This window comes from Oenanthe melanoleuca, chromosome Z, assembly GCF_029582105.1.
Source record: "Oenanthe melanoleuca isolate GR-GAL-2019-014 chromosome Z, OMel1.0, whole genome shotgun sequence".
In the NCBI taxonomy this organism is placed as follows: Eukaryota; Metazoa; Chordata; class Aves; order Passeriformes; family Muscicapidae; genus Oenanthe; species Oenanthe melanoleuca.
The window spans coordinates 15,169,785-15,182,689 of NC_079362.1; the positions used below are offsets into that span (position 1 = coordinate 15,169,785).

General features: G+C 39.5%; 1 protein-coding gene across 1 annotated transcript in view; it reads right to left on the minus strand.

Moving 5' to 3' along the window:
• The window catches only part of FBXL17 (F-box and leucine rich repeat protein 17), a 264,652-nt gene that overhangs the window by 247,829 nt on the left and 3,918 nt on the right, over positions 1–12,905 (minus strand). Inside the window, exons 2-4 of the mRNA XM_056513952.1 lie at positions 4,676–4,798; positions 1,242–1,499; positions 396–527 (exon numbers count right to left, since the gene is read on the minus strand). Coding sequence (XP_056369927.1) covers positions 396–527; positions 1,242–1,499; positions 4,676–4,798 — 513 coding nt within the window. The remainder of the gene's footprint in view (positions 1–395; positions 528–1,241; positions 1,500–4,675; positions 4,799–12,905) is intronic.

Below are 12,905 nucleotides of genomic sequence, written 5' to 3' on the forward strand. Positions count from 1 at the left end.
TATTTCAAGAAAATATTATCAGAGTGTATCTCTTGTAATCAAGAATCTGAGCTATAAAAAAATCTTTTAGCTTTCTGCATTTTTACTGCACTTGTGAAAATAAAATAAGCATTCCATATGAAGTATTTTCCTATACAAACCATGCCTCTCCCAAACAATTACTCCTGAAATACTGTGTTAAAAACAAGAAATTAATACATTTAGCTTAACTTGTACTTTTCATCACCTTCTGAGTCATCTCTGTAGAACTGCAATTTTCACAGCCAGACACATTTTTAAGAAACTCATTTGCAAAAAGCAGCAATTCTAAAGAAAATTTTTTAAAGATAAAGAGCAAGAGAAAGCTCTGACAATCAAAATGCCTAGGGAAAAATAAATTCACAATATGTACTTACTAATTTGTTTTCTTGCATATATATTCTTTGCAGCTTCAGACAGCCTTTAGCAATAATGATCATTCCTTCATCTGAGATCTTGTAACATTGCCCAAAATGTATGTCTTTCAATTCCCTGCATTTTGAACCGAGCTGCAATTAATGAAATCAAAGGGGAAAAAAAAAACAAACAAACAGAATTTGTCTGAAATTAAGAGATGAGAGAAAAGATTTTTATTCTGCTTCTCCACCCCCATTAAAAATTATCTTTCTTTTCAGACTTTTAAACATTATATGCAAATAAGAAAGATTCTAATTACATACATGACAAAATGAAGTCACTAACTACAGTCGACAAAATGGAGCAGCACATAAGAACTAAGTTATGTACTGTGCGTACAGGTAGCTAACAATGCCTTTATGGTCAACAGCTTATTTGATTTTACCCTAACTATGCTTCTTTAACACTCTCAGAGAGGTAATGAAGCCTTCCTACATGTCTAACAAGCGTTCAGCTCCCATGAAGCAAAAACAAGTTATTTAAATACAGGTTTTGAATAGCAACCAAGCTCAGCAAAATTGAATCCAACAGAAGTGAAGCATAGGATTTCAAACGGCAGATTTTACTACAAAAGCAATCATTTAATCCTTAGGTAGTAAAAAGAAAAAAAAAGTTTAGTCTAGAGACTGCAGAAAGTGCAGTCTTTAGAGAACAACATTTACAGCAACAAAAAAAGTCTCCACACACCAACTTTTAAAACAGAAGTTTTGTGATTTTAATTAAATCCTAAGAAAGGGTATCTTATTTTACTTGCTAAGCCACAATATACTAAGTTTACAGAAGGAATTTGTGGAATGGATGGTTACCTGCTTCAGGCCTTCATCAGTGAGTCTGTCTTGATTGCCCACATGCACTTTCTGTAGAAGAGGACACTGAGAGGCAACTGCAATAATAGAGGTGTCAGAAAGCTGTTTACATCTGTAGGCAGTATACCTTAGGAGCCCAGGACATTTAATTGCTAATATGCATACTCCTGTATCAGATACATTACGACAATCAGAAATATTGATTTCAGTAATATTCTGGCTTCTTGATGCTATTTTTTCCAACAGCTCATCAGTGACCTACAAAGAAAAAACAAATACTTACATATAACTTTTTCCATAAAGATCTTTAATGTCATTAAGACAAAAAATGGCTGTTCCTAGGATGCATTTCTATGAGCTATAGCAAAAATGAAACTACTTCCTTTACCTATGGCTGAATACATTTACTGTAATTGGCTTTTTTTGGAGGAGGTGGGGGGAGGCTGATGGTTTTGATAGAATATGGGTAGCTGAGGGAAAGCCAGTTCTGACAGACTATGTAGACTGTAGCCAGATGGTTTCATGATAAAGCTCACAGAGGGAGAGACAACAGCTAGACAAGTACAGAAAATATGGGCACCTGCAGGAATTTATGCCACCACAAAAAGAATCCCAAACAGCTGCCTAACTTTACAGAAGTTCTCAAGTATCAGACTAAGCTCCAGAGTTAGGAGGGTAACCACAGACCTACTTCTCTTCCTAGCTATGAATTGACTATCTGTGATGTCTAGGTATTAGAAAGATAAATTTCTTGTTGGTAGAATTGCCTTATTAAGGTTTAGGGCTTGACGTGCTTCAATGACCTCAGCTCCTAAGGGAGGTTAACAAAGCTGTTCTACTGACAGTGTAGAAAAAGAATGCAGAATTCATAGACCACAATGACATTTGGCAGAAGTTCTTAGATAAGGAAGAAACTAACAAAGCCAGCTCAGCAACTGTGTTGAATCAACTCCAACTGAGTAAACCACGATTCTGGCAAGGGGAGATGGCAAACACCACAGACCACGAATGCAAGAAACCTATCAACCCAAAAACCAGAAAGACTGAGTATGTGGACTAATTAGCATAAGAATTCCAGGAATCACTTAACCAACATAAGGTAGAATACTAACTAATAACAGAACTAGTTAACTTGTAGCCAACAAACATTGCTGCATTTGTTTACTGAAATATATGTGATTTCATATTGATGATAACTTCTGCCCTACGGCAATTGTGTTAGCCTTCATTCTATTCTGTTTGCTACTTGTAGTAATACAGCATGAAAGGGCAGTGTTTCAATGTCTTAAAATTCATTTTAATGTATTAGCAGGTATGCTCGATTTAATCAAAGGAAGGACTGTTGAGGAATACACTCAGTGCACATAGCTCCAGGTGCAGCTGCAGTGGAGCTCGGGCTGAGCTCTGCGTGGCACAGCCAGAGGCAGGCGGCCACAAACTGGTACCAACCCCTTTCACAACAAAAGGCACAGAGACCCGTGGAACAATCAGGTGAGAGACATTTGGAAATACAGCAGGAGCCAAGAGTTCCAAGATGTACCCATACAGAGACTGTGAGGGTATAAAAGCACAGGGGTCCCTCCTCCTCCAGACCTGAAGTGTTATTCTGCTGTTGCACAACGATTATTACTTTAAGGACCCAGAGGTCTGAGACGCTGCAGTGGGAAGCCTGAAGTCAAGGCAGTAAGGAAAATGTGGGGTGTGCAGGGAGCTGAGCAGGGCATCCATCACCTCCCTAGGGCTGCGGCTGCAGAGGGTCTTCAGTCCCTAGCAGATGGTGCCAGTGTGGCTCACAGAGTTCAAGTAACCCCTTTGTAAAAAAATACTCCATTCATTTTGTATCTATATACATTGTAGTTAGCCAAAATTACAATCTTAGAAGAAGACAATCCTACAAAGGACTATTAAGAAATACTTATCCACTTGGCATAGATGAGATTGAGCTTTAAGAAAAGAGAGCAACATGAATCCCTTTCGATTTTTGTCTTATACAGCTGAGGAGCAGTCTTTGCGGCTTCAATATTTTTTTTCATTGGTAGTAAGTCAGATCTTTTTTCTTGCTCTTTCCTTAGACAGAGGTTAAGACAGAAAGAACTGTGCTGGTTTTGCCTGGGGTAGAAGTAATTTTCTTCACAGTGACTAGTATGGGACTGTGTTTTTTTGTTTTCTGCTGGCTTTCTTATTGCTGAATAGGAATTGCAAAGTGCCAAGGCTTTCTCTGCTTTTCACCTGGCCATGCTGGCAAACAGGCTGGGAGGTTGGGAAGAAACACAGCCAGGACAGGTAACCCCCAGCTAACCAAAGGTTTATTCCAGAACATGTGGCACCAGGCTCAGTGTATAAAGTGAGGAGAAGAAGGAGGAAGGGGGAGACATTTCCAGTGATGGGGTTTGTCTTATCAAGTCATTGTTTTGTGTGACTCGGCCCTCCTCTTCTGGGGATGCCTGAGCACTTGCCAGCTGATAGGAAGCAGTGAATAAATTCTTTCTCCTGCTTGTTTTGTGTATGTGTATGCAACTTTTGCTTTCTCTATTGAACTGTCTTAAAACTCAGGAGTTTTGTAGCTTTTATTCTTCCAGTTCTCTCTCCAACTCTACTGGTGGGGGTGTGAGGAAGGGGCTGCCTGGGCCTTGGCTGCTGTCTGGCCCAAACCACAACAATGACAAATTGCAAAGAAAAAAAAAAATCCTTCTATAAATGCAACCGTCCAGTTGTTATTTCTCTGTATCTTGTATTTTCATTAAATTCACAAGATACTCTCAAGATACTCGTCATAAACTCCTGCAAGTCACTACTCAACAAGAAACCCAAGGGCAGTGGCAATACAAAAACAATACTGACATCCCTAAAACTTTCCAAGGAAGGAAGTTACCCTGTACAATTTAAGGCTAGGCTCCTAGAGATCTCACTAAATTAAACCCACAAATATTTCATTCTAGGATCATTCTAAAAAAAAACCAACAAAGCAAGCACAGTCTCTTTTCTAATGAGTAGGAGCCATACCAGCTGAAGAATACAATAAAGAAAACTTGTTAAAACAAACAGAGCAAGCACCACATATGTGACCATTCTCCCAATTACAGAAATGCTTACAGCATACTGTAAGAAATACTTAAGAGAAATGCTCCTGTTTGTCTTTGAATTAATAAGAGGTCCTATAGTTCCAGACCACAGAGTTGAGACAGGCAACCCACAACCCATTTCAAATAGCACTTGTACTCATACTGTTTAAGAACTGATCTCAGAAAAAATATGCTATATTTAGAGGAACTAATCTAAGGCTCCAGACATTTTCAGCCAATAGCAGAAAAGTCCGTGAAACTACAGATATCCCCATTTTATGGTTGTTTTTTTTTATCCCTGGTCAAAAGTACAAGTTCCAAGAACAAATTCTGAGTCATGAAAACAATTACTCCACAATGATGTTTTCATACCTGCTGACGACTACTGAGATCCAGTTGCTTCCAAAACTGAAAATCTAAACAGAGGTCACGCCAATATTTACAGACTAATGACACTGAGAGGCAACGCTCATTCAGAGACAAGTTGGAAAATATCTGTAAAGCAAGCAAAAAAAAAAAAAAATAGTCAGGTGTAATCATATTTTAGAAACAGAAATATTTTATTACCAGTACATCTTGTAAAAGACAGAATAGTATTAGCATACACTATAACACACAGATCTACTTGCCCCCCACTTGATTAGTCAGAGACTAACAAAAATACCTACATCCCACAAGAACTGACAATATTAGGAACTCATATTAGCATAACCAACAATAGAATATATCCTAAGTACTCATTTCACAGACTAAGTTTTAAAAGTGCTTCTGAGATGGCACATCTAAAGAATAACAAATTAGCTCAGTGCTATTTGCACACCATTTAAAAAGTGCTTTCATTCCCATCCTGAAATGGATGGGAAACCTTCCTTTTTATTTTTAACTGAACAGGTAAGAAGAGTCATAAAGGTATTAAAACATCGGATCTTGTGGAAAGGGGGCATGGGATGGTAGACTAGGTTAGCAGGAGTAAATCAGTGTCACAGAGGAGAACTGAAGCACAAAAATCAGCTTTTCATACCCCAAGGCTTTGAGCACTATAGTAGCTGGCAAAAAAAAGAATGAACTGTAACTTTACTGCAAGATCATGAATCACTACGGCATGTGTTACATTCATCCCTTTCTTAAAACCACTGTTGTTTATTAATAAATATAAAAGAGGGTCTGTCAAGAGTTCACATGAAGGTACCCTGTCAGCACAAATGAACTTAAATCTACATGTGATCCTGTAGTGAGAAAAGGCAGTAGTGGCGTTATACCTACACAGGAGTACAGACTGCAAAAAAAGAAAAAGGCCTCCCACTGATCTGAGCAAAAGTATTAAGTAGAAGTACTCTTGCCAATCTCAGGGAATTTTCTCAAGAAAATATGAAAATACTGAGGAGTGTTTATAGAAAAGCAACGAAGTCTAGCAAACGTGAAAACATTGACGGAAACTAATAGGACTGTTTAGCCAAAGAAAAGGGAGAAAAGGGATAGCAAAGGGGAAAACACAAAAAAAAAAAAAAAGGATTAATGAAGCATTGCACTATAATGGTAACTTACAGAACTTTGGTCATTGGTGGTCTTTGGAACAGACAAGACAATGAACTGCCGAGAATAACAATCATAACTGTACCCCTTCTTCTAGGGGATGGCTTACCCCAGCAGTTTTAAATACGTATATCCCTACAAGACCTCTTGATGAAGCAAAGCTCGAATGAGAGAGGAGGGAGTCAAATTCATGATGCTCTGTACACGCTTGCAAGATTTATCATTCTCCTCTTTTTCTAGCTATAAGAAACTTGTAATCCTTGTCAGTGTTGAAGAATTGTGCAGGAACCCAATTTCCCAGCAGGCCTTTGCTTGGCCATTACCAGAGCCAGTGTCTGCTTCTCATTAGGCAGCCAGTTAAACACAGCAGACAGAAGTCCAAACAAAACAATCACTGCCTGCTTTGTCCCTGCAGTTCTTGTCTGTACTGGTGAACCCATGCACAGAACCAGGAGGTGGCTGCAATCAGACTCAAAAAATACCATCACCCTCGGCCAAGCAGAAAGTACGGAACAGTAAGTGGTAATTTGGCATCTGACATTTCCTACAAAAGTGTAATTCTAAACATTAGAAAAAGTGACAATCTGATGATGCTCAGTAATTCTAAGTTACTAAGAAGAGTAGGAAACTTGAATTCCTGCTACCAGCATGAAACAGAACACCGAATCTTTTAACAGTTATAAAAACCTTAGAAGAGAACAAAGCAACATGATCCCCATAGATGTTTGATCGACTTTGTTAATTAATATTAACAAAGTATATCAAGGTTGGCATTACAAAATACTTCAATTAATTTTTACTCAGGTGAGAAATAAATGTTTATTTGTGAAAATGCCATCTTTGAGAAACAAAAGCTTGCAGTTCTGAAGAACACAGTAAACATGATATAGTAAAGACTGTTGCTAATACAGCTGCCACTGTTAAAATGAAAGCCCATAAATAATTTTTGTATTTTATTTTGTTTATCCTGGGTTGGCACAGCTAGGTTTTGAGGGTATGGGGGCTATGAAGGCAGCTTCTCTGAGAAGCCGCTAGAACCTTCCCTCATGTCTTACAGAGCCAGTGTCAGCCAGCACCCAAGATGGATCCACACTGGCCAAGGCTGAGACAGCCAGTGATGGCAGTAGCACCTTTGGGATAATGTAATAAGGAGAAAAAAAAACAAACATCGAGCAAAAGGAAGAGATGGAGTGAGAATACGTGATGAAGAAGGAGCAGCAGAAACAAGGTATGATGAACTGACTGTAACCTCTATTCTGGTCCTCCTGAATCGCTGGGGGAAGGAGGTAGAGAACTGTGAATGCAGTAAGGCCAAGTAGAGATACAACGGTTAGGAAAGATGTAGATTTTACATCTCATTATCCTACTCTGATTTTCTTGGTAATAAATTCAACCCATTTCCACAAGTTCAGTCTATTTTGCCCATGACAGTAATCACTGAGTTATCTCTCCCTGTCTTTAATTCATGACCCTTTCCTCATGTTTTCTCTCACCAGTCAAGGAGGCGAGTGTCAGGGCTTTGGAGGGGAAACTAGTGTCCAGCCAGGATCAACCCACCACGCTACCATCCCACCAAAAGCTGAAAGTCCTCAGAAATCACAGACCTACTGCTAACCTGTTCCTCCTGCATGAAGCACCTATAGCAACAACAAAACTTTAAGAAACAAGTTTGATTAAGAATTTGACACAAACAGTACTGCTGCATAGAAAATGTTCTGAAAAACATCCAAAAGCATTTGTAGTCATGTTTTAGTCCATGCTGTACTTAAGTCTAGAAGCAGAGACAATTAAGGAGTACAGGTGTGGCAAACCAACTTCCTAGAAAACAGCAAGGGAGGCCATCAGGATGGGAAGCCATTGCAGAAGTCCCAGCACGCACAGGAGTAGCCATGTAAGTTACACAAGTGGTATGTGCTCAAAAAAAAAAGGCCTTGCTGGTTTTATTATCTGTAGTAGCTCTAAGAGTTCCAGCTGTGAGATGCTACATAGTGATTCGTTATAGAAATACACCACGGAATCATATAAACAAAAATACTGAATTCAAAGTAAAGCATGGACAAGAGACATAGGAAGATATAATGATTTCATTATACTTGTTAAAAATCACTTTGCTGTGTTTTCTGGTTTTATATATTTTTTACTTTGCCACCTTAATCATGAATTGTATCCACTTTTATGTTTAAGGAAACACAGGCCTGAGCAAACAGGAACAGACTTGTCACTGCTGCTGCCTGCTTGCTAGGAGTGTAACCTGACAACATGTTCAAGCCTTGTCCAGTGGGGACTCATGGCCACTGCCACGTGAGTGCTGGCTAACAGACTTGTATCCCAGCACTGTGGGCATGTCACAGCCCACCAAGAAATTGCCTATAAAAGGGGCAGTGACCCAGAGTAGGATGGACGTATTGGTGGAGCGTCCCCAGTGCTGCTTTGCCCGTTCTTTATCAACAAACTAATAAATTGCCTTATTGATTGACCTACCCGACTGTGGTGAGTAATTTATAACACAGGTATAAAAGAATGCTGAACAATGCCATGTAAAACAAGAGCTTCTCTTCAGAGCTTGCAATTGTTAAAAGATGACATATTGAATTACGCTAAATGGAATTTAGTAGTGAGGACTATACACATTCCAGGTGGTGGCACATCACCCTTACATTAAGGGATTAGCCGAGCTACTGATTAAAATACTACACTAGTGCGTAAAATGCTTTGACTCACTTTGATAACTTCACCACCCTTTAATTCAGTATTACTCTCCAGATATACACTGATATTGTGGCAGCTTAATTGTCCTGACTTAAATTTTCTAATTCCCAAGGATGTATAAATACAGCCAAAAGCTAAAACCATTCATACCCACAAGCCTGTTCATTTAACTCCTGCCAATGACTGATAACTTGGATGGCAATGGTTCTACTAATTAAATTTCATTTAATTCCTGAAAATTGTACTCAAACATGTACACTTTCATATCCACTATTCAATTTGCTCCCCCTCAACTCTGCCTAATCCCTCTTCCAAACACCAAAATATCCTTCAGCACTGCAAAGGAGGGTGGTGGGGGGAGGTTTAATAGCTTTTTCTAGAATCATTTTACATTATTTTCCCCATTGGCAAAAGACAGCAATACAGGAAGCAGAGTTCTGGAAAAGGAGCTCCCTCTCTCTCATCTTCACCCTCTTTCAGCTCAAATTCCTAATGCGGATGTGAGCTTCTTCTGCTTCACCCTGTCATGTTATTGTTAAGATTAGTGGGTTTCTCTTTCCCTTCAAGGGCTGCAAGGCTGAGTCTGCAGGCTACATCCCATTAAAGGATACCTGATCTTCCCCACTGACAAGTCTTATCATACCTTCCAGGCACAGTAAATTCTTTAACAACAAGCTCTTGCTTTGAAGTAAAACTGGTCATGTAGACTCATTAAAGACTAGTAATGCCTTCCTTGCCTCAGTCTAATAGCGTGACTGGTTGCTCTCCAGGTACCCAGCCCATTGAATTGGAAGACAGGGACAGGGAGCAGAATAAAGACCACTCCATAACCTATGCAGGTGTACCTGTTACACCACCTAAGACCCACACAATTCTACGGGGCAAAATGGGATACATGGGCCCTAAGGGTGGCCACCTAAGCTGGTGGAAGTGCTCACCAAGCTACTTTCCATTATTTACAAGCAGTCCTGGATGCTAACAAAGGCATCACCAGACTGAATGCTGATAGATGTGATGTTCATCTACACAAAAGGCTCGAAGGAGAGTCCAGGGAAATACAGGCCTGTCAGTCAGACCTTGGTCCGGGATAAGGGTATGCAGCAGATTATCTGGAACATTGTTACATGGCACATACAAGACAACCAGGAGTCAGGCCCAGCCAGCAGAGGTTTGTGAAAGGCAGGTCCTGCTTGACCAGCCTGGTCTCCCCTCATGACTAGGCGACCTGCATGGTGGAGTAACAGAAAGGCTGTGAATTTTGTCTGCGTGGAATTTAGTAAAGCCTTTGTTTGACACAGTTTACTTTGACACAGCACTCTCCTGCTGTGAGAAACTGTCTGCTCATGGCTTGCATGGGTGTACTCCAGAAACAGTGTGGCAGCAGGAGCAGGGCAGTGACCATTCCCCTGTGCTGGGCACTGGTAAAGCCACACCTCAACCCTGTGGTCAGTTTTGAGTCCCTCTCTACACGAAAAGCCCTTAGGTGCTGGTGCGTGTGTCCAGAGGGCACTGGAGCTGAGGAAGGGTCTGGAGCACAAGCCTGATGGAGAGCAGCTAGGGATTTTCAACCTTGAGAAAAGGAGGCTCAGAGGGAACCTTATTCCTCTCTACAATTGCCTGTAAGGAGGGTTGTGGGGGTCCAGGGAGTCCCTCTGGACCCTCTGTGGGTACGAGAACCCCCCTGTCAGACCCCTGAAAGACCCCCGAATAGAGCCAGGGGGGTCAGAGAGCTGGGTCCTGCACCATGGGAACATCTGCCTTCTCTCAGAGAAGAAATGCAACTGTTAAGGGAAAATAGAGTGTAAATTAGATAGTTAGCATGTAGAAAAGGTAGTTTTTGGGATTGATTTGGGGTGTGATGTCTTCTTTCTTCTTCTTCTTCTTCTTCTTGTTCTCCATGTTGGTGAGGAATGCTGGGAATCACAGATTGGCTGGGGACAAGACTGGACATAGTAATAAGATATTGTAGTATTGGAAAGATATTGTAAACATAGAATACGTAGTTTAGAGTATAAAAGATAAGTCCTGCCTTTCGTGGGCAGACTTTCGTCCTGGACACGGTGCTGACCAGACTGCTGCTCGCGAGCGTGAACACTGTATCGATAAGAAATAAAAAACAGACCTTGAGACCGGACGACAGTCTCCTGCAGCCTTTCTTCGGCAGCTTCAAGAATACCCTGCGCCTTGAGCCACCATCCTATGTCCATCTGAGTGGTCTCAGACACCAAGAGACCCTCAGACAGTGACAGAGGGTGTAGCCAGGGGGGTTCAGGGTCTTCTCCCAGGGAAAAACTGACAGGATAATAAGAAATGGCCACAAGATGAGGCACAGGAGGTTCAGTTTAGACATCAGGCAAAATTTCTTCACTGAAAGGGTTATCCAGAACTGGAACAGGCTGGCCAAGGTAGTGGTGGAGTCATCATCCCTGAGGATATTCAAACGACATGCAGATGTGGCACTTAGAGGCAGGGATTATTGATGGACTTGGTAGTACCAGGTTAATGGCTGGATTTAATGATCTTAGAGATGTTTTCCAACCCAAGTGATCCTACATCAAAAGAAAATACAAAAATGCAATGCCTACAAACAGTAAAAGTCAACTAAGTGATATAGGAAGTTTTCAGTCAAATCACATTCTACCTGCTTCACTCAATTCAAACAGTCTAATTTTATGTTGATAAATACACCTATACAAATCCCTTACAAAAGGAAAGCCACACTATTTTACCTTTAAACAACAAAACACAGCTTATTCCACAGTACCCCATGTGAGTCAATCCACCATTCTGAAACAGTTGATGCCCAATTGATTTTAAACAAGCTAAACCAAGTCCTTGCACAGCACAATTCAGACCACCAAAAAATAGTGTCTGACCAAGTTTTTTGGTGTTTTCTTCAATTTTTAAAAATATTTTAAGACAATGGATGAGAAAGGGAGAAAGCAAATGCCCATTAATATTAGTGAAGGATCCAACCAAAAAAACTAGAGATAAAGTTATTCTGAGTAATTCTCTCCTTTACCACCAAGTCCATTCATGATGGGCCTCAGACATTACACCCTTAACACCTCCCCTCTGTTTCCATATTAAAAGTATGCTAGATAGCTCAACCTGTGTATTTTAGTCTTTTTTTGACAGGGATAAATGTTTGCATAAAGAATATTTGTGCGAAATGTTAGCATTTCAGCAGGAACAGAGGAGAAACAAACCAAAGCAAAACAAAAAAACACCACAAAACATCCTATAAATACCTTTTTTAAAAGATTAAAGATCAGTTTTCAAAAAATCAGAAATCCATGTACTGAATTTATTTAGTGTGTCTTTAAATATTTGGTAATTTTGGCCTTAAATCAAGTTCCTCAAAGTGAATCAAGTGAAGAAGATAACTCCACTTTTAATCAAAGGAAATAGTGAAAAGTCAACCATGCTCATTAAACTTACTATGAAAGAAAGTTTGTTAGTGGAAAATAGTTTATGTGGTTGCTAATACACTACCCTCAGCATTAAGTTTTCTAAAAAGTAATTCACATCACCAAAATCAAATATAAAGTAAACAGGAGCATAATTCAAGAAATAATTTTAACTTATCAAAAGACAATCTTAATTTAAAAAAATTAAAAACCATAATCAAGGAGTTAGAATTATTGATTGCACATACCAAAGAAGCTTTTGCCTCAGGAAAGGATACAAGAGAATTCACTTGATTGCTAATAGTATTCTTTAAAAAGAAACCGCTAACTTTAAAAAAAGGTATACCTCTATGGACATGAAGGCGTCACAGCAGAAGAGACTGTAAAAGATGAATCTATTTCTGTCCATCACTTTCATTTAAAAGAAATCACTTCATTTCTGTGAATGAAGCTCTCCTCTATCAATAAGAAACTTTTATATTCAAGAACAGTTATCTACAAAATTGTTTTCATTACACTGCATCAGGTAGATTTGTTTGAAACCAAAAAACTTATGGAATTAACAACAAAAGAACAATAAAATGTACACTCAAACAATTCATGGTGCTTAAATAACTCAAGATATTCATTCTTAGAAGACTGCTCATTTGTTTCATCAAATTTTTCAGCAACTAACCAAAATTCCATGAACAAAAACATTTCTCAAGTACCATTTGACAAAAAGAACATGCTTAGTGCATTACATTTTACTATGAACAGTAAAACACAGTATTTGCTAACTGCAGGCATAAAGCAGTTAAACTACCAGTGAAGTTATGTTTATTCAAGGCTGCCTCATCCTATTTCAGAAAACTCAAGAATTATAGGTAAGAGAAGAAGGAAGAACAAATACCTTCTTTGTTTTCAAGAGATTTCTTCACTTTGCCCACACATAACTTGAAAAGCATGAG